Source organism: Bos taurus, chromosome 11 (genome assembly GCF_002263795.3).
Source record: "Bos taurus isolate L1 Dominette 01449 registration number 42190680 breed Hereford chromosome 11, ARS-UCD2.0, whole genome shotgun sequence".
Lineage (NCBI taxonomy): Eukaryota > Metazoa > Chordata > Mammalia > Artiodactyla > Bovidae > Bos > Bos taurus.
The window spans coordinates 21,957,683-21,979,483 of record NC_037338.1 but is presented as its reverse complement, the minus strand read 5'-3'; the positions used below and the strand labels follow the sequence as shown (position 1 = coordinate 21,979,483).

The 21,801-nt window shown below is 42.3% G+C and overlaps 1 protein-coding gene across 5 annotated transcripts in view; it reads right to left on the bottom strand.

Annotated features, from left to right (window-relative positions):
* Window positions 1-21,801, bottom strand: part of TMEM178A (transmembrane protein 178A) — a 285,171-nt gene that overhangs the window by 41,130 nt on the left and 222,240 nt on the right. Inside the window, exon 1 of one of the 5 annotated variants that reach the window (NM_001192028.3) lies at window positions 16,245-16,644. The exons of the other annotated variants lie outside the window; for them this stretch is intronic. Within the exon in view, the coding sequence (NP_001178957.1) occupies window positions 16,245-16,644 (400 nt within the window). Of the gene's footprint in view, window positions 1-16,244; window positions 16,645-21,801 lie in introns of those variants that run through there. 5 annotated transcript variants of the gene reach the window in all.

Below are 21,801 nucleotides of genomic sequence, written 5' to 3'. Positions count from 1 at the left end.
ACTTCTAGAGAGAAATGACCTTTCTCTATCCTTACACTTTGCTGAGTTAATTAAGCTGCTGTTTGCTGGGCATCCTATAATTACTGCCACTTAATGCTGCAAAAGACCCAGCAGGTTACACCGATCCAACCCCTATATTCACAAATGAGAAAATGAAGATCTGAGAGGTGAGGTGACTTGCCCAAGGTCACATAGCTAGTTAATAGCAGAGGCAAGGAGATGCCCCGAGTCTCTGACTCCTGTCACCTCAATAAACTGCAAAATAAACTTGCTGAGAGGGAGATGATTTCAGCACGCCAGAAAAGCCACCAGTCTCTTGGAGAGCTATCTCAGCTTGAAGAGTCCAAGGAGCACACTTGAACCCCACATGGTTTTCCAGGCTTTTTTGTCAGCAAACAGCCTCCTGCCTAAGACACCTGACACAGCATCCAAATAGCTCAGAAACGAGCCTGACGAAGGGCAGCCACCAAGAGTCTTTCAGTGATTCACTCTAGCTCTTGTGCTTTCCAGGGAAAGGAAGTATGTAACTGGACTTGAACAGCGTTACTGAAAAACAGAACATTTAATAAGCCAAAACTGTACAAGGAAATACTTAGAATAAACCTAGGAAAACACTACATATCTATTGAGTTCCTAGTATCTGAAAAACCACCAAATCAGGTCCTGTGAGAGAATAAAGGAAAAGTTCCTTGAAGGTAGGGACTTCCTGCTACGGGATATAAGCTGAAAGACAAGAAAATTGTAACAAAAATGTAATCCTTTTGCTAAGGCTATGGTTTTTCCAGTGGTCATGTATGGATGTGAAAGTTGGACTGTGAAGAAAGCTGAGCGCTGAAGAATTGATGCTTTTGAACTGTGGTGTTGGAGAAGACTCTTGAGAGTCCCTTGGACTGCAAGGAGATCCAACCAGTCTATCCTAAAGGAGATCAGTCCTGGGTGTTCTTTGGAAGGACTGATGCTAAAGCTGAAACTCCAATACTTCGGCCACCTGATGCGAAGAGCTGACTCATTGGAAAAGACCCTGATGCTGGGAGGGATTGAGGGCAGGAGGAGAAGGGGACAACAGAGGATGAGATGGCTGGATGCCATCACTGACTCGATGGACCTGAGTTTGAGCAAGCTCCGGGAGTTGGTGATGGTCAGGGAGGCCTGGCATGCTGTGATTCATGGGGTCGCAAAGAGTTGGACACGACTGAGCGACTGAACTGAACTGAACTGAAGAACATTTTGTGAGGAAAATCCTCCATAGAGAAGCACCCTGTTAGTTTTACAGTGGTTTTTAGAATACATCAAAAACAAAAGCAACCATAAATGTTTTGTTTTACATAATACTATTACTGTTTTTTTAAATACCAATTGCTTTGCCTTCTTTGAATTATTAGTGTCCTAGTCTTTGAAAGCTCAGAATAAGTCTCTCTTCTCCCTTTCCTTAAATTGAATGAGTGGGTGAAAAAGAATGGACCAAATATCATGGTGATTTGAATCAATCCAGTGGAATTTTTTCAACAACTCTTCCATGGGAAGATAGCCATGTGCCAGATACTGAGCTAAGTGGCATCTGTTCCCAACCTAGGTAGGGAGCAAAGTGGGCAAGGAAATAAACCACAATATAATGTGCCTGCATGCTCAGTTGCTCGGTCGTGTCCGACTCTTTGCAGTCCCATGGACTGTAGGCTGCCAGGCTCCTCTGTCCATGGAATTTTTCAGGCAAAAATACTGCAGTGGGTTGGCATTTCCTACTCTAGGAGATCTTCCTGACCCAGGGATCAGATCCACGTTTCTCCTGTGTCTCCTGCATTGGCAGGTGGTTCTTTATCACTGCAAAACCTGGGAAACCCCACAATACAATGTAGAAAGTAATAATAGAGGTATGTACAAAGCACACTGGGGTCCTAACTAACAAAGCAATTAATTCTGCAGGTAATGAGAGACTAAGGGGAGAGTCAAGGAAATCTAGAGAGGAAAAAACAATAGAAGCCTTCAAGGAGTGACCAAAAGGACAAGGAGCAGTGGCATTTCAGGCAGAAGAAACAAATTCCAGTGACACAGAGTGAAGGGCATACGTACTGAAAGAAGAGCAAATGATCTGGTGAAGCCTGACCCCAGATTGCAAGAAGTGTCTGAGTACATAACAAGGAAAGGAGTTGGAGCCACAAGGAGAAGGCCTTTTTATGAACTTCGAAGAAGTTTAGACTTTTAGATATGAGCAGTGTAATGATTTTGTTTTGGTTTTGCTTGGTTTTGACCCCATTAGCCATTTTAAAGCATGTAATATCTTGTTCTTTAGTACATTACCATTCCTACCATCTATCTCTAGAACTTTTCTATCCACCCCAAAGAAAATCCTATGAATCAGTCACTTCCCCATTCTTCCGTCCTATTTTTCTATCTCTATGGCTTATTCTGGATATTTCATATTCATGGAATCATATAATACTTTGCCTTTTGTGTCTGATTTCTTTCACTGAGCATAGTATTTTCATGGTTCATCCATGCTGTGGCATGTATCAGTACATCATTCCTTTTTAATGTTCCATTATATAGATATAGCATATTTTCTTTAACCATTCATCAGCTCATGAACATTTGGGTTGAATCCACCTTTTGCCTATTTGGAACAGCACTGTTATGAATATTCATGTACAAGCTTTTGTTTGAGCCCCTGTTTTCCATTCTAGAGTATATTCCATTCTAGGATATATTGCTAGGAATGGAATTGCTGGATCAATTGGGTCAGTCTATTTTTACCTTATTGGGGAATCCATCAGACAGTGATTTTTAATCAAAGTAAAGGCATGGTAAGATTGTATTTCAGAAAGATAAATGAACTTGATAGATATTTAAAGAAACAAGATCTTAGAGGGTTGGTTCCCCAAAGATCTACCAAATAGTTGTTCATTTGCTCTTTCCTGCTTTCCTTTATTTCCTGCCTCTCCACTTGTTTTTTTTTCTTTTTTTTTTCTTTTTGAACCTGCAAATTGGCATGCAATCTGGTGGTCCTAAAATATGTCCTCCCACATACCTTGTGGCTCTACACCATCTTTTGAGGCTTCTGGGCTGAAATCCTGCTAGCTCAGCCCATCTGCAGTAGTTCAGATTGTTTTCTTGCTTTGTAATTCCTGCTGTAAAGAGGTATCAAGCTTTAATAAATAGGCCTCTCAGTTTCAAATAAGAGGTCCAAGAGGAACGCAGCAATTCCATGAGGAAAGGTGAAGTGCCCTGGAGTGCTGTGACTTGAACATTCCTGCTGAGATGCTTGACCTTCATCTTAATACGCTCTCCCTCCATCCCACTCCTCCAAACACAGAATTCCATGTTGCTGAACAACCACTTCCTTAGGTGACCTTCCAGGTTTGAACAACACTGACCTCATCAACCCAATGTGTATTAAATTTATAGCAACTGCACTATCAGATCTTAAGAGTGCATCAAAATTCTCTAAAATGTACGGTTTTGGAAATTTCACATTCCATTTTGTTAAGTGCAATTATGAAGAAGCCACCATAAAAACAACCATTCAGTCCCTGGGTTACTACAGATTAAAGAGTCACAAACCAGCCTTTAGAAAAGCAAAGCACAGAGCTTTCAGGGTGCTTCAATATGCCCATGAAAAATAGAATATGCTGCTCCCAAATATGCCACTCTGATATAAGAATCATTTTGAGCTGAAGGCAATCGAGAAGAAGCAGATACAAGAAAAACTCTGCCCTTCTCCTACTTGCCTAAAAGCAGGACATAAATTTATAAAGGTGCTGCTTCCTTCTTCTACCAAGGATAGAAGTTAATTACCAGGGATAACTCTAGATTCTCATCAGTGAAGAGATGGCAGCAGAGGAATCTACATAACAATCCTTGCTAATTTCTAGCCCTGATTTACTACCAGTCTCTCCTAATATTTGCCTTCCCACAATCTGTCAGCCCTGGAAACTCAAAGTCCTTTTCCTTTGGTTATCACTTCTCTGAAAATGTACTGTTCTTTCATTAAGATGCCATATAAACCTAAGTCCTAAACACCACTTTGAGCTACCAATCTCTGAGGGCTCCATATGCGTGATGCACACGTTAACTTCTGTTTTTCTCTCTTCATCTGTCTTTTATCAGTCAATTTACAGGAACCCAACCTGAGAATTTAACAAAGCTAGTGGAGGTGACAGAATTCTAGCTGAGCTATTTCAAATCCTAAAAGATGATGATGTGAAAGTGCTGCACTCAATATGCCAGCAAATTTGGAAAACTCAGCAGTGGCCACAGGACTGGAAAAGGTCAGTTTTCATTCCAATCGCAAAGAAGGGCAGTGCCAAACAATGTTCAAACTACTGCAAAATTGCTCTCATTTCACAAGCTAGCAAAATAATGCTCAAAATTCTCCAAGCTAGGCTTCAAAAGTATGTGAACTAAAAACTTCCAGATGTGCAAGCTGGATTTAGAAAAGGCAGAGGAATCAGAGATCAAATTGCCAACATCCGTTGGATCATCGAAAAAGCAAGAGAGTTCCAGAAAAACATCTACTTCTGCTTCATTGACTATGCTAAAGCCTTTGACTGTGTGGATCACAACAAACTGGAAAATTCTGAAAGAGATGGGAATACCAGACCACATTATCTGCCTTCTGAGAAACCTGTATGCAGGTCAAGAAACAACAATTAGAACCAGACATGGAACAACAGACTGGTTCCAAATAGGGAAAGGAGTACATCAAGGCTGTATACTGTCACCTTGCTTATTTAACTTCTATGCAGAGTACATCATGCAAAATGCTGGGATGGATGAAGTGCAAGCTCGCATCAAAATTGCCAGGAGAAATATCAGTAACCTCAGATATTCAGATGACACCACCCTTATGGCAGAAAGTGAAGAACTAAAGAGCCTCTTGATGAAGATGAAAGAAGAGAGGGAAAAACTGGCTTAAAACTCAACATTCAGAAAACTAAGATCATGGCATCCGGTCCCATTACTTCATGACAAATAGATGGGGGAGGAAATGGAAACAGTGACAGACTTTATTTTCTTGGGCTCCAAAATCACTGCAGATGGTGACTGCAGCCATGAAATTAAAAGACACTTGCTCCTTGGAAGAAAAGCTATGACAAACCTAGACACTGTAGTAAAAAGCAGAGACATCACTTTGCCAACAAAGGTCCATACAGTCAAAGTTATGGTTTTTCCAGTAATCACGTATGGATATGAAAGCTGGACCATAAAGAAGACTGACCACCGAAAAAATGATGCTTTCCAACTGTGGAGCTGGAGAAGACTCTTCAGAGTCCTTTGGACTGCAAGAAGATCAAACCAATTAATCCTAAAGGAAGTCAGTCCTGAATATTCATTGGAAGGACTGATGCTGAAGGTGAAACTCCAACACTTTGGCCACCTGATGCGAAGAGCCGACTCATTAGAAAAGATTCTGATGCTGGGAAAGATTGAAGGCAGGAGGAGAAGGGGATGACAGAGGATGAGATGGTTGGATGGCATCACCGATTTGATGGACATGAGTTTGAGTAAGCTCCAGGAGATGGTGATGGACAGGAAAGCCTGGCGTGCTGCAGTCCATGGGGTCACAAAGAGTTGGACACAACTGAGCAACTGAACAACAATCACAATCTGAGAATTTAGCGATATAGAGGAAAAAGATGTTCTTTTACTTCCCTATTCCCATCAGGGCAGGTTGTAGAGAGGGAATGTGGTAAATCTGGAAGCACCAGCAAGAAACTGGGTTCTCTCAGTCCTGTTCTCCCTATGGAATGATCGCAGGTAGGACTGGACCACTGTCTGGATTTCAAGCTGCAGCAGCACTAAAGCAGCCACACTTCTTTAGCTAACAGTAGCCAGACTTGGTTCAGGTATCAAGCAGGCAAGTGCCTCCTGGGGACACTGAAATCTTAGCCTCTGTCATGAGAAGCTTGATTGGTCTAAGGGGCTCATTCTAATTCCATTCAATTCACTGGGGATTGGTTTAGGAATGGTCATGTGACATAATTCTAACCAATGATGTCTGTGGGAAATCTGGGAGACTTCTGGGGCATTACATTCATTCTAAGAATGTTTAGGAAAAAAGGGGCATGGCCTCTCTCCTGCTTTAGCCTTTGAACTACTGTTGTATAAGGAAGTGACCATCAGTCCTGCTGGTGACCAGGAAGAGACAAGCCTGAAGGCAAAGTTGCCCATGCTGCAACAACTAAAGCCCAACAGAATTCAATCTTCAATTGACCAGCCTAGGTACAGGCTTCCTCTGGACTTCTTGTTATGGGAGAAAACACATTTTTCTTGTAGGTTAAGTCATTTTTATCTGGGTTTTCTCTTATTTAGCTCTAAAAGATCTTTAGTAAACCTTACACAAGTGGATAAATGTTTATCAAGCATTTTATTAATAGCATTTTAAAAAATTAGACTTACAACCAAAATTATAATGTTTCATACCTGACCTTTTCAGGAATTAAAAACTCCAGAAACCTACATATATGGGACAATACTTAGCCAGGGGATGGGGGAGGAATAGGTCTGCCATTTTAACCTACAAATAGAACAGGAAGAGTGCTAAAACAAGAACCGTGTGATAATTGAAAAAATAAAAACATGCTGTAAAAAACACCCATGCCACAAATTTCCAAAATGAAAATCTGGGGCATATTAGTAAGGAACATTCAATTTCCTCCATGGCCTATTCAAATGTGACTGCAGAATCATCTGTATATGGGTTTACTGAATAGTGAACTCTGTTTAATGCCTCTCAGGGTCTCTCAGACAGATTTATTTCAATAACTCTGTTACACTTGGAGGGCAAACAAAACTATGACCTTTTATGATTCCTCCTGTCATTTTGTTTTTAACTTTCTCAAATCAAGTGTGTTGGGATGGGTTCAGAAGACTAACAGGTAATGAGTTCTTAATAAAGTTCCCAATTTCCAAATCAGAGATGGTGCCTGGGGACGACTTTGGGAGATTGAAGTGCACATGCTCACTGTATCCATCAGCTTCCTGTACAAGCCTCACTCCTAAAAAATACACAAACCGGATAAAGCCTCCACTCCCACAGCCAATCAGACTGCTTTCTCTAAGTTTCTTCTACATAAGATCAAAGGACCTCCCCCGTGCAAAAGCTAGAGTCTATTTTATAAATTAAAACTTATTTGAGATTTTGCTGATAACAACATTCCCTCCTTCACAGACATTCTAAAAACACTTTCTGAGCAAAAAACAGAGAGTTAGAGCTGGTGTGCCAGGAATTACATGTAATGGGCAGAAGTGTGCAGCGCACAAGAAAATTCTCTATCACGGCATCATAGTAAAAAAACTGGGTGAGGATCACAGCTCAAAGTTCCTTTCAACTCTATGAATCTTTAATTCAACATGTGCTTACCCATTTTCCTCCAACCAATTTGAGTTTCTTTCAGAAACAAAACGTAACCCTTGAGAAAAAAAGGAAAGAAATACATGACTTTGATGCTTCTTCAGCAGACATTTCTGGCTGGATTCTATCTTCTACTGCTGAATAGTAAGCGATTTCCTTGTGCCTTTTTGGTTTTGTTTCTTTCAAAAAACTGAACAAAAAGACAATATTTTTCAGAAACGTTCTTATCGGCAGTCACTGTCGCTTCTTCTGCCACTTGAATTCAGCCTAGCTCTTTCTTTCTCTAGTATTTGTTAGTTTTAGCTTGTTTCAAACAACATTTTCATTGTCTGAACATCAAAGTTTCCCTAAAATGCTAAGGATCAAACTAAAATGCTAAGGATCCCTAGATGCTAAGGATCAAACCCCCGGGAATAAGTGACTAAGTATTAGTGGCATGAAGCAAATACTGAACTTTGACAAAGACTCCATTACTGCCCTTGGCCATTGTATTTTTAGTTTCTCCTCTCCTACAGTTTATCTTCTGCTGAGTCAAATTGCTGCTCTGATGATCAGTTTCATAATCTTTCAATTCCATGACAAGTGATCAATTCTGTTGTTTTTCAGGATAACTTCCTTAAATACCATTTAATGGGATGCCCATGCTAAAAATTCCATGACAACTATAAACATTACTGTAAGGAGTTTTCAAAACTGTGAGAACATAAGGAACGGCATTCAAACTCAAATTAACCAAAAGCCCCAGCCCACCCCCTCAGACCCTCTTCCTCACTACTGAGGGTGTCCTTAGAGACAGCAAAACCTCACAGGGCAAGGAGGACACAGCACCCATGTGTTTCACTAAGCAGCCTCTTATTTTCAAAAGCATTTCTTTTCAACACTCAGTAACATTTGCTGACTGATTTCTGAATGAAGCAAATGCTTACATCCCCCACACCAAATAAAAATTCCCTAAAATATAGGCAAAAGAGATCCAAGTCACATACAGCCTCCTACCCCTACCCCCACCCCCACTCTCTCAATCTTGCCAGTTAAAGACCCTAAGAATATATGTCAGTGTTCTCTGGCATGGCAGATGGAAGCATCAGTGTTGATTTACAGTTGAGGGACCTATTTAAAGGGACACTAAAGCCTTCTGGATTATCTATACATTCAAAATTTCTCACATATTTCTGGAATCACTTCCCTATCTACCTGTATGGTATTAAACAACCTGGTGGAACCAGAAGGGAACAGATAACATCCTTTTGGTCCTTAGAGGAGAAATGAGTTGATTGATTTTTTTTCCATGAACAAAACACTTAAAAGTCTGAACACTGGGGGACATCCAGCAAGTTGTAGAAATAATTCAGTGTGTCTTCAGTCAGTCAAGATAACGAAAACTGAAATATGGTGTGTATTGTTCCCCTTTTTTCACTTGCTAATGCATTTCCTGATGGGTGTCCCCATGACATTATTGTTTGGTCTGCAATCAGCTTATCTGGCTGAGTTACAAGAAAGATGGAGTGCAGCCTGGAGTTTCCTGGTACTCTACAGCAAACAAAGGCTGTCAGCTTCGTGATGGCTGATGCGGACTCTCTCGGGCTCCAAGAAGTTCAGTTACCTCCTTTTAGTTAAAACTTGCAATAAAACAGATTAATCACTGCAATCACTTTTAACCGCAGGGAAGCACTATAAGAAAGTGAAAAATAAATAAATAAACCAGCATCAGTTTTACCAGGTTTTGAAGATAAAGTCCATTTTCTACTGTCAGATGCCTTTATTTTGATAAAAATCTTTACAACCAGTTGTGCAAAGCTTTAGACAATAGTAATGGTATGCTATTTTTAAAATACATACATATATATATATATATATATAAATTGTAGAAAAAACTAATTTGTTACACTTAAAGCAAGTCTACAGGGTTAAGATGATCTTGTCTGAATTGCCCCCAAATTACTGAGCTAATGTTTTACTCCAAAGGAGACACATTTACTACTTGTACTATTTGCCAAACCTCCAGCTTAGTTGTTTTCAACTTTTTCCTTCCATCTCACCAGTTGCTTCTGCAAGGGACAGGAAAGTGAAGGGGATGACCAAATCAGATTATTTCTACTCTTTTAACCAGAAAATAATACAGGAAAATAGGCCTCAGACAGTCAGTCACATAATTATCAAAGAAGGACAATGGAATCTCTCTGAAAGATAAGATGGACACAAGAAAGATGGGCTTAAGGACACTGCCAACCTGATGTTACAGCTTGCTTGTAAGCTGGCAGAGGTCACAGCTCAGTTACCTGGGGTATACTGCACTGCAGGTGTACTCAAAGAGGAAAGGAGGGTTCGTTCTTGGTAACTGTTGGGAAAATCCTAGGACCAGCCTAAATTCCTTCAATGTGGCCACTCACCATCGTTTCCCATTTACCACTGACACTGGGCGTCTCAGTTACTCCCTCAATGAAATGTAACTCCCGGATGCTCCCCCAACAAAAGCTATCTTCTCTTGCAATCAAGAACACTTGGAATTATGAGTAGTCTGCCTGATGGGGTTTAAGGGCTCTTTCTGAGCTTTGAAGAGAAATCAGGAGCTAAGAAAAAAAATCACAGCCAACTCTAGTATGATTGGATGTGAATGTTCTATGGCATAGCAAAAAACTCTTCTGTTGTTCCCCTCAAGGTCATTGCTAAATGTAATCCACGAGACACGGTAGATACAAATGTCATTGACTCTTGCAATTTTGATCACAAACCACTTAAAGCACCATCCACTTTTGTGTTTATGAATCACTATTAAAAGGTGACTTCTCTGTGCAATCCACGAGACACGGTAGATACAAACGTCATTGACTCTTGCAATTTTGATCACAAACCACTTAAAGCACCATCCACTTTTGTGTTTATGAATCACTATTAAAAGGTGACTTCTCTGTGCAGATGGAAAGAATAGAAGCAAATGTCGTTTTTTGATATCAGAGAGGCAAGTGAGAATTTAATTTCTATGCAAGATAACTTTCAGGAGTGTTATCAATAGGATGTGTTGAAGCATAGGATATCACACTCAGGTATGTTCAGCCCCAAGACACTGCAGCACAAATCTACAAATCTAGTCATTAAGAGCTGTGTAATGTGAGCTAGCACTTGTTTAATCATAAAGTCGCAGGTAATACTGTTTCATGTCGGAAATGATACAGAAATAAAATGCATCTTCTTCTCTCGCCTGTGCACGATGAATATGTGATACAATGGTGCTGGGAGACCCACCACAGAGGTCAGGCACGATAGTAAAGGAACGATCCATCTTCTGCCCACACAAGAAACCCGGGCTTTGCTGATGGGCAATGAGAGAAGCAGTCTTCCAAGAGAAAGGGGGATATGCCAGGCGGTACATAAGCAGTCCTCTCATGTACCCCCTGGAACATAGATAAACTTTTTTCTATTTATTAATATTACCCCATCCCTTCAAAGTTTGTGTTCATTCATGTTTCATGATGAAGTTTGTTTGGTTTTCCACACAAGTGTACAAAAAAACAAATGAAATTTTTGGACAAGCCAATATATTTCAGTACAGAGTGTGCTGCTGCTGCTAAGTCACTTCAGTCGTGTCCGACTCTGTGTGATCCCATAGATGGCAGCCCACCAGGCTCCCTTGTCCCTGGGATTCTCCAGGCAAAAACACCGGAGTGGGTTGCCATTTCCTTCTCCAATGCATGAAAGTGGAAAGTGAACAGAGTGTGCAAGCATACTCAAATGCTCAGTCACGTTTGACTCTTTGCGACCCCTTGCACTGTAGTCGGCCAGGTGCCTCTGTCCATTGGATTATCTCGGCAAGAATACTGAAGTAGGTTGCCATTTCCTCCTCCAAGAGATTTTCCCCACCCAGGAATCAAACCCATGTCTCCTGCAGCTCCTGCCTTGGCAGGCAGATTCTTTACCACTGCATCATCTGGGAAGCCCATGTAAGTACAGTTCCTGTATCTAATTTTTAAATAAAAAAATATAAATTACATAGAGTGGGGTTTAAAACAGTTTCAGAGACCACTGCCTTGAGAAATAGAGAGAGAAAAAGGAAGTCTTAATGATATCCCCAGCACCCCCAAAACTGAAGAATCCCTTTGCCAGCAGCATCTTCTGGTCCAAGAGAAGGTCCGAGAACAATGTGTAAACTAATGGGTCAGGAAGGAGAAACAGTGCTCGCCTCCCAGATTTCCCAGATACATCTGCTCTTGGGAGATAATTATTCTAACACAAATGATACTTTGGTCTACAAATGAGCTGGAGAAAATCATCAATCTATTTTTCTGTCAGGTAGAACTTGGTGGGTCCTGTACAGACTATTAATTTCATGGAAAATAAGCCAACAGGGAAAACAGATAAATCATTAGCAGAGTGAGGAAGAGACCCAATAAATGCCTACCAATCCTCCTACTTTCTCTTTCTTGCAGAGAGTAAAATGACAAAGTATTTATGTCCCACTGTCTTTGATATCTCTGTTTATCTCATTAAAGGAAAAATGCTTCTGAAACCACAAGGACATATTCTATTTCAAGTTTTAAGAATTCAATCCCAAATGATTTATACAAGTGAACAATATGACTACAGAATCGTAATCTTCATATTTCTAAAATTCTATCATTCTTAACTTCATAAAAACAGAACACTACCACATTCATTTCCCTTTTGTTTATTGCAGGCAATATATAATATTAGGATTCAGTTTACATAAACAAGGAACATATATTTGAAAAGTAGTGTGGATTGTTTTTAATGAAAATTTTTAATTAAAAATTTTTTTCAATTAAACTTAAGGCTAGTAAGAACAGTTGGCACTTTTGATATCATTTCAATGACTAATCCCTACTCAAAATTAATTTCTCCAAAGTTCCATATAATGTATTCACAAGACTCATCAGTGTTTATTTATTAAAGTCAGTGTTTTCAGTAACTGAAAGAAGCATTATAGAATGTTTCCAACTGAGTCTCTTTCCATCTGTCCTTCTATTTTACTGTTCATCAAGTAGTTTAAACATAAGAATTGCACTGGGAACAGAATGCCTGGGTGTCACCCGAAGGCTCCGGCTCTCCATCACTTTGCAGTGTACTGTCTGTCATTTACCTACCAGTGCTAGCAGCCTGCCCAAAGTGTTTATCCCACAGCCTACTAAAAGTAGTTATTCTATAACCTACTAGAAAATAACTACAGTACTTGATAGCAACTCCATCGGGGCAGGTGTTTTTATCCATTTTTTTCACTTCTGTATTTTCTATTTTTTGAAGTGAAAGTGAAAGTCACTCAGCAGTGTCCAACTCTTTGCGACCCCAGGGACTATACAGTCCATGGAATTCTCCAGGCCAGAATTCTGAAGTGGGTAGCCATTCCCTCCTCCAGGGGATCTTCCCAATCCAGGGATTGAACCCAGGTCTCCTGCATTGCAGGCAGATTCTTTACCAGCTCAGCCACGAAGGAAGTCAAATTGTCTATACATAGAACAATACCTGACATTCAATACATGTTTATAAAGTAAATAAATTGGGTGAATGGTGGAAAAAAAGAATCTATCTTTAGGTCACCTCCTCTCATTTCCTGGGCTCTGTACACAATTCATGCCACCTGCCTTCCTGGCTTTCTTTTATACATAAAGGCTTCTTTCCAATGTGGTATTCCCAGGGGCACAGAGGGGCCTGAGGCCCTCCTCTTTAAACCCATTCTTTCAAGTTTCTACCACAAGGCTTCTTTAACTGTTCTAGCCCTCCTGCTGCTGGACGGACGATGATTAATTTGCAAACTTACCAGAATCTGTCTTTACTTTGAACAGCAAAGCTTTGTTAGCAACAAGAGTTAGCTGCAAGAAGGATCTACAAGGAACAGTTAGTCAACTGACCAACTCAAATACAAAAGAACTCTCACATGTGTAGCTGAAATCTTCCTAATATTAACTGACGAAATAACAGGGTTTTGATGGGCATTTATTTCTATAATGCAGTGCAAACTTAATATCTCTATAGCATTTGTAAGTTCCCATGTTATCCCAGTGGGCAAGATAGTAAAATGTGGATTAGTCAATATAGTAAGAGGACTTGGTGCTGGAAAATCTATATTCAAATTGTGTTGGGGACTGGTCCTTCCTCAGCCTAAGACAGTAGCATCGAGTTCTAGTCTTGGTCCTTAATGGGTTTATCAATAACTTTACCTCCACTCTGACTGAAGGTCCTGGTTGGAGGTCTAATCTAGACCTTCAAGGGTCACTCTGGGCTAAAAGTAAACTAGAGTCACAATGAAAGGGTGACATTCAGAGTTTGACAATTTTCCTAAATACCTGTACAAATACCAAATACCAAATACCAAATCAAATACCAAAACAAAAGTAATGTTTACCTAATAGAGGTGTCAAAAATCATCTGTTCAAACTATTCTTGGAATCACAGAATTTTAAAGCTATTCATTTCACCCATTCATTTCACAGATGATAAATCTGAGATCCAAAAGAGTTATGTAAGTAGCCCAAGGTAGATGGGGAGCAATATTGAAAGTATTGCAGGCCCTTTTGGCCATCTCCCAAATAACAAATTATGATCCTACAATGTACTGAATGTCATTTCTCCAAACTCTTCATGTCTTAATAATGGCAGCTCGTTAACTTCCTAGGAAGCTAAATTTACATTGCTATTAGTACAACAATGACAGATTTCAGAACTACAAAAAAAATCCCCTAAAAGATACTGAGCCTTCCTACAAGGAACAAGAAAACTGAAGACCAAGGAGGCCTGGACTTGTTGGAGGAAACACTGAGATTTAGTGGTATGGGCAACAATGGAGCCCAGGTCTTCTGATGACAACCTAGAACTCTTTAGTATTCCACACAAGGAATTAGCTAAACACCATCAATATTACAAAGCTGAGATCATTTTAATCTAAACTTGTGTTTATGATGAGAAAACTGTAATTCTTGAACTAGTACACAAGTTCCATCTTATGGAAGTGCTAGGGTGGACAACCATGCCAGAAAGATGTAGAAGGGATTTCAAACAATAGGTGGGAGGTTGGACTGAATGACGTCTAAAGTCCCTTCAGCCTCTAGGATTATTGGATTCTGAACTTCCCAGGAGCTGAACACCTCAGCTAGCCAGGGCGGATGAGGAGGTGGGGAACGTGCAAGAGTCCTGAGGGGCATACTCTCCAGCCCTTGGATTGAATGAACTCTACCCTGCTGTTTCAGGCATTATTACATATCCAATTTACATGCAATCAAATACCCTAGGCACAGGAAGAGTGGAAGGAAATGCAGCTCTGTTGTTCATTCCCAAAGACAGACTTCACTGCTTAGCTTTCAAAACTGCCTTGCCTAAATGAGCATTCCATAACTGAGCTTCCACTTTGAGCTTTTACAGTTTGCTCATGTACTTTGCTACTATCAACATTAATTATGCAGCATCTTCATGAGGAGAAACCAGATTTGGATGTGAGGTAGGAGAGGAAAGAATAAAGCGCAGTTTCCAAAAGAAGGTTATTGTATCTGCTCCCTGCTCCCCAAAGCACTGGAGTCCTTCCACCACAGACAGATTTCAGATGGCAGTCCCCAGCTGAGCTAGCCATGGGAAGGAGGAAGTTGACATGTTTGAGAAATGAGGAATACGCCAACTAAGAAGACTCTGAGGCCAATATGTTATTAACTCCCTCCTTTCTATGTAATTCCATTCCAAACCAGAATTCAACACAAATCTGCTTCTTTGCTTTCCTGAATGGCTACTAAAAATGTAGATGTACCGATTTTATACGTCTTCTTTTTTCTTTTGCAATAATGAGTTCCAGGGAAGAACGTAGGGTGTTTTTTGTTTTTTGTTTTTTTTTCGTCTCAGAGAAACAGAATTTATCATAAGGGTCAAGCTCTGACAGCTAGAAGAAAGCTTCAGCAATAGGACTGTCACACTGAATGAGATTACAAAAAATAAATAAATAAATAAATTCAATGGATCCAACACGCATGGGAGCCAGGTATCGTCTAGACTTCAAAGAGCAAACTGATGTTCTACAACTCAGTGTCAAATAACAAAACAGCAACAAAACAGCCTAACAAGGTATCAAAATCTGAGAGGGTGATTCTGTAGAGACTCTGTGTGCAAATACAAAAAGCTCTACTTTAAAACGCTTGGGCAGGTTTTCCACTCTGCTCGCCCTGAACTGAGGATGGTGTGCCCAGTCATTAGGAGGAAGGCTGCAAAACAGTCGATGTCCTAGCTGCACTCAGCTGCCTCCACCAGGGCATTACTGTCGTCTGAGGTCTAACCCAAAGGAACCCCGCACTTCAGGGTTTAGAGGAAGATTCCTCCAGCCTCCTGAGCTCCCCATTAGCCGGTCAGACTGGCATGACCACATCAGTCCCGTCTGCTACCAACATTAAAGCAGGACAAGAATAAAGCCCTTTCCTCCTCTTCTGAGATTTGCACCACTTTTCTTCCAAAGGTATTTCTAAAAGGAAAGCACAACTTGAGGGAAGGAGTCCAGCTGGGCAAGGTCGGGTCTTTTTGAGGGTTCCCTTCCTCGCCAGCGGCAATCGACACATGCATTCCAAGTCGGGCAGGTGTACAAAGAGAGCGAAGGACGAGAGAGAGGAGAAGAGGGGGAGGAAGGAGGTCGAGGAAGGAAAGGAGACAGAGGTGAAGGGCTGAAGGGACTTGAGGGAAGAGAGGGAAAGGAAGAGGATGAAGAGGAAAGAAGAGTCGGGGAAAGAAGAGCCAGAGAGAAGGGAGGGACGGGAGAAAGAAAGGGAGACGGATAAAGAAAGGAGGCGGCGGGGAAGACGAAAGAGTGTGCCGGGGACGCGGCGGGGAGGCGGCCGTGGGGACCGGAGCCCCTGGGGAGCCACGAGCTGCGCTCCGCGAGCGGGCGCCTGGGGCGCAGGGCGCGCCCGGCGCTCACCTTTCAGGATGAGGGTGTCGATGTCCCGGTCGATGCCCAGGAAGTAGCACTTCCTCCAGAGGCCCGAGTAGGTGGCAAAGAGTGGCCGGCCGCACTCGGCGTCCAGCCCGCCGAGCCCCAGCAGCGAGCGCCAAGACTCGGGATCGGCGCGCCCTGGGCCGCCCGGGAGCAGCCGGCGCCCCAGTGGGGGCGAGTCCCGCAGCGGCAGGTGCGACAGCGGCATCAGGCGGTTCTTCTGGTCCGGGGGGTCGGCGCCCGCACGGCTGCGCTCGCAGCTCTCCTTGTGGCGCCGGGGGTCGGTCTCGTACCAGTGGTCGGTGAAGATGGCCGTGACCAGCAGCCCCAGGGAGCAGAGGCTGAGGCCGAGGCTGAGCGCCGTGACGAGCGCCCGCGGCTCCATGGCTGCTCGCCCCGCCGCCAGTGGGCCCGCGCGCCGCCGCCAGACACAATGCACTTGGCCTCGGCTCGCTCCGCTCTCTCGCCCGCGCTCCCCCACCTGCCCCCTGCCGCCCGCGGCCTCCGGCTCCCGGCCCGGCGCGCTCCCTCCTCGGCTCCCTCCGACCGCGCGCCCGCCTCCTCCCGGGCCCGCCGCTCCGCGCCACCCCGAGCCTCGAGCACTTTCTCGCTGCCCCCAACCCCGCTTTCACCGCCGCTCCCGCAGCCCCTTCCCCTCCCTCTCGGAGCCCCCCACCCTTCTCACCCCTAACTGTCCACACCGCCTGATCGATCAATCCTTCCGCCCTGCCCTCCCGCGACTCCTCTTCCTTTCCGAATCCCTCTCCTCGCCCTCACTTTTCCCTTGTCTCCTCCTCTCTCCCCTTCACCCAGTCCCTACTTTGCCCCTACTTTTCTTCAACTCGTCCTCTCTCTTCTTCGTCCCTGTCTCCCCGCTCTTGTCCCTTTCTGTCCCTGCCCTGGCCGCGACGCTTCTCCCCAGCTACCCACGAGCGCTCAGCCGTCCTCTCCCCTCCGACGACCTGAAAAGACATCCACCCACATCAGACTCAGTCTTGTCACTTGTCCAAGTTGATGTTGATCAGTGTCCCGTTTTGTAACCAGAAGCGAATCCCATCTGGGTCGGGCTGCACGGTGATACTTAACTCAGGAATCTCGATCTGGAGCGGAAGCAGAAGACCCTTTCTCCCTTCTCCGAAGAACGCAGCCTCTCAGACCCCTGGGCGGCTCTGTCACCCTGCCATCCCCCGCTTTCCCTCTCCCTCCCCCACGGCAACCTCTCAGCGCTCTGTCCGCTCCAGACCCTCTTCTGAAAGAAAAGACACCGAGTGTCACTAGAGCGATGGACCAATGGCCAGAGATTTTTCTCCCACTCCAGCCTGCTCAGAGATGGACTTCTTTTTCGTCGACCACCTCCAACTCCCGCTGGAATGACGGCCTCCTGGAATTTCTACTAGTCTATAGTGATCAATAAGCCCTTGCAATGGCACCTGGTCTGTGAGGTGATTCTTGTCCTTAAATAAAGAAAGTCCTTAGTAATAAATAAAGGGAATTTTTTTTTTTCCTCCTGTGCAACTTAGATGGGCTAGGAGGGTCAACAGCGTAGCAATACTATACACCAAAGTCAACATCTCAGCTTGCTTCTGTTTTCTAGGGCACTCAGAGGTATTAATTGAGAAAAGCAGGCAGATTCACATTTTCTAAAATGAGGAAACCTTAGGACTCAGGGTCCTGAAAGAGTTAATCTCTGTGTTGTGTGGAATCTGATGATAGAGGAGCAATACCCTCCTGCCACTTAATGCCCAGGAGGCCACATCACAGACAGAAAACCATGCTGCGGGAGCCCAAGGATACCAAGTTTTGTATTCTTTTGCTATATTAATGATCAAAAGATGATGAGGCATTCATTAGATGCTAAATGTCATTACTCCATGATTTAATGGGACTTATTAATTAGTGCCCCACATCAGTTGGTATGAATATTATTTATATATTTCCTCTGAAATGACATCTGTAAAGGTGGTATAAGAATCTTTCTGAGATTTGTTTTCATTGTTGTTTGTACTCAGCATCTTCAGAGGGTATATTGCCCATGAAGACTGTGTACCTCCCTTCACAGATAGATCATTGGAGCAAATCTTTCAGTCATATTGGGCACCCCCTGCCTATTTCTGCTGACCTGACAATGTGAATTATTACTTGGATTGTCTCAGCAAGATCTATGGTGAGCTTCAGTCTAATTAAGAAAGACAAAGAATTATAATTTTAGTGTTCCTCTCACCTATAAGCTTTTCCTTAACAGGAAATGCTAAGCTCATCAGAGGAGTCTTATCTGGATTTACACAAAAAAATGATGAGTCTTAGAAGCTTGCTTTTATTTATACTCTATAATATGTGTAAAATCCTCGATCTTTATGGATACACAGAAAGAATATCTTTCACTGTGAACCCACAGCTGATATCTGAAACTCACTCTAGTTGTCATATGTCCTTTTATTTTTTGAAAATGCCTCTTGAGATCAAGATATTACAAACCTTGCAACTCCCAAGGATAGTCAAACCTTAAGCAACTCTTCACTCCCTTTACAAATCCTGTTGTACTCCAACAAATAAATATTCTGCCACATTTCAGAGTCACCTGATTATCTTCACACAATAACCATGTCCCCAACTGGAGCCAACAGAAGGAAAACTCTTTCTCAGGCACTTCTGTTTAACTTAAAAGAAAATAATGTTCTGCTTTATTTTCTTAGCCAGAACCCTTTGATCATACCCTTCTCTGAAAACAGCATTATCCTTGAAGTTCATTTATGTCTGTGTTTAAGACCAGTCTCAGCATATAATCCAAAGGTTACTATATGATGGATTACCCTTGACAGTACTTCATAAAAAATGTCACACATTACAAATATGGGCCAGCAGCATGTAATGAGAGCACTGCTTCTCCTGGTGCAGCATTAACAGCATCAGCGGGAATGTGACATATGATGTGAACACAGGTTTTGCTATAGTAACTGAGTATCGCTCCATCTATGTTCTTAAAATTTCTCTTTTGGATATTTCCAACAATGAACTGTCATCCACTCTGCTGGGGGAGTGGGAAATACAAAGATGAATCGATGGTTCCCATCTTCTGGATGCTCCCAGACTAGTAGTGAGAGAGACACAGAGCTTTTTCTATGCCCTGTAGTATAGAAATCAGAACAAAGTGTGTGGTAATGTGGCCAATGAAAGGACTAACTGCCTGGGGGAGTCAGGAAGGTTACTTAGAGGTAGTAACTTCTGAGTAAGTTCTCAAAGGATGTGTTAAACTTTGCCAGAAGGACTAGATAAAAGATTGGCATTGTGGCCACAATATAATTCTGATTTATATATCTGCCTGACAGATTTGGAGGCTTCCATATTTGAGGCCATTGTAAAAGAAGAATATTTTTCTACATCTTTAAATCATAACGTTGACATCTTCTAATTCCTGAATACAAGCTAAGTAGTTGCAGACCAGGAAAAGCCTACCCTCCCCAGAAGCCTAAGCCAGAATACAGCTGATTTAGGAGAGCATTTAGCCTGGCAGGGAGTCAAAATGATGGGAGATCAAATATCCAACCAGAACACCAAGGCATGTCTTGGCTGTGGCAGTGCTGTGCCCACAGTGCTTTCAAACTTAGCTTGTTCTTCACTTGTCTTAAATTTCCCTTTTCCATCTCCAGATTTGACATTACCAGTATCTCCCTTGGAGAGTAACAGTACCCTAAAGTGACAGGGACAGAGCTAGAGAATTTCCACCTGGGCATCTCACTGTGTTGTGGAACTCAGTACGTTCAAAGGTCAGTTCTTATATTTCCCCTATGGCTCAACTGCACCTCCTCACTTATCCCTCTTTCTGGTGTTGACAGATCAGTAGATATTTTAGAATTTTCTATCATACCCACAAAGTGGTAGGGATTCTTCCTTTGAAATATCTTTCTAGCCAGTCTCTTCTCTACATTTCTACCTCTTGCTAACACTATGACTCTATCATTCACATCTGGATTATTCTTCCAGCTCCCTCCTTGGCTCCCATAATTCCAGGACATCTGGGTTCGTGGGCAGCTCTTCCTGAAGTTATCCTGGACACTGTTGCCCAATGCATCTTCCTCCAGTGTTGTCTTCGTGACTTTCATCCTTCAGTGTCCAACTCTCCTTTCTAAGTTAAAAAGAAATATCCTTTATCTTACTCTAGAGCCTTCTTTGTTACTGTCAATATTCCCATAGCATTTAAATATACCAACTGATGTGTTGGCTATCTTTAAATATTTAGAAAACAAAACACTTTTGCCTTCTCACACTTATCATAATATCTAGGTGCTTTATGACATTCATTGCATTTCTCTATATAGTCAGGAAGTTCTTAAATTTTCTTACAAAAATGTATACACACACACACACACACACACACACACACAGGGAGAGAGAGAGACCCAATCATCACAGAGCTATGGCAATGATTTATTGACATACCCATGCTAAGTTAACCATGCTATAACCATGAATCTTCTAAAAGGCCCTTTTGCCCCAGTGCTGAGACCAAAAGTAACATCTTTCCTCATTTCAAATGTTTCGATTCCACAGATTTTAAAATGTGAAGTTTAACCAAAATCACACACTGGCTTTCATAAAGAGTAGGGGTTTATTCTTGGTACTATCAGACATTTTTCCAGCATTTAATGTAAAGATAGACTCAATATGTTGTTGACCTACAATATGTCATTTCTGTAAATAATTGAGGTATCTTACATTAATGTCATCATTCTAAACTGTTCCCCTGTAACAATTTTATTTTAATTCAACATTTATTGAGCACCCCCAATGTAAGTTATTTTGCTGGGTTGTACTAAATGATGCTGAAATGATGAAAAGCATGGCCTGTGCCCTCAGGGAGCTTTAGGTTAGTGGAGGAGGAGGAAGAGAGAAACGCAAGAGGCTATAAAGAGAGATGCTTGGACTGAGTGCTATCATGAAGGTGCAAACAATATTCAACACAGACAGATAGGGAAATCTGGCACAGATCCATTTTCAGTGGGAAGAACATGGTTAAGCCAAGTGGAATACAGGCTATCTCAGAGAGGCCTTGGAGGAAACAGGGTATTTTCTGTATATGTGTCAGTTGAGTCCAGGGCAAAGCCAAAAGTAAATTTTAGAAGGAGCACCTACTATGGTGCTCCTCTCTACCTACCCCACACATGTGGCAATTCTTCTTGCCATTTTATCACTAACTGGAAGTCTGGAACCAGAAAATACCACAAAGCCCCAAAATAGATGGTGCCTGATAAATTTCTCATTTCACTGACACACCACGGAATGTCACCATTCTTTTTCACATTCCTGGATTAAGCTGTTTCCTTTTTAAAGCCTTTAAGCACATATGGTGGGGAAGAAAAAAAAAAAAAAAACCACGTTCAAAGAAACCCATAACCATGTTAAGTCCCACTCAGAGTGTGATGTTTTAGCAGATGGTGGCTCATTAATTGCCATACCTAACTGTATTCCCTGCCTTATCTGTGTGTATGGATACTGGGTTTCTAAGTTGAGGGCTAGTTCAGCTCACTCAGGCCGTATTGACAAC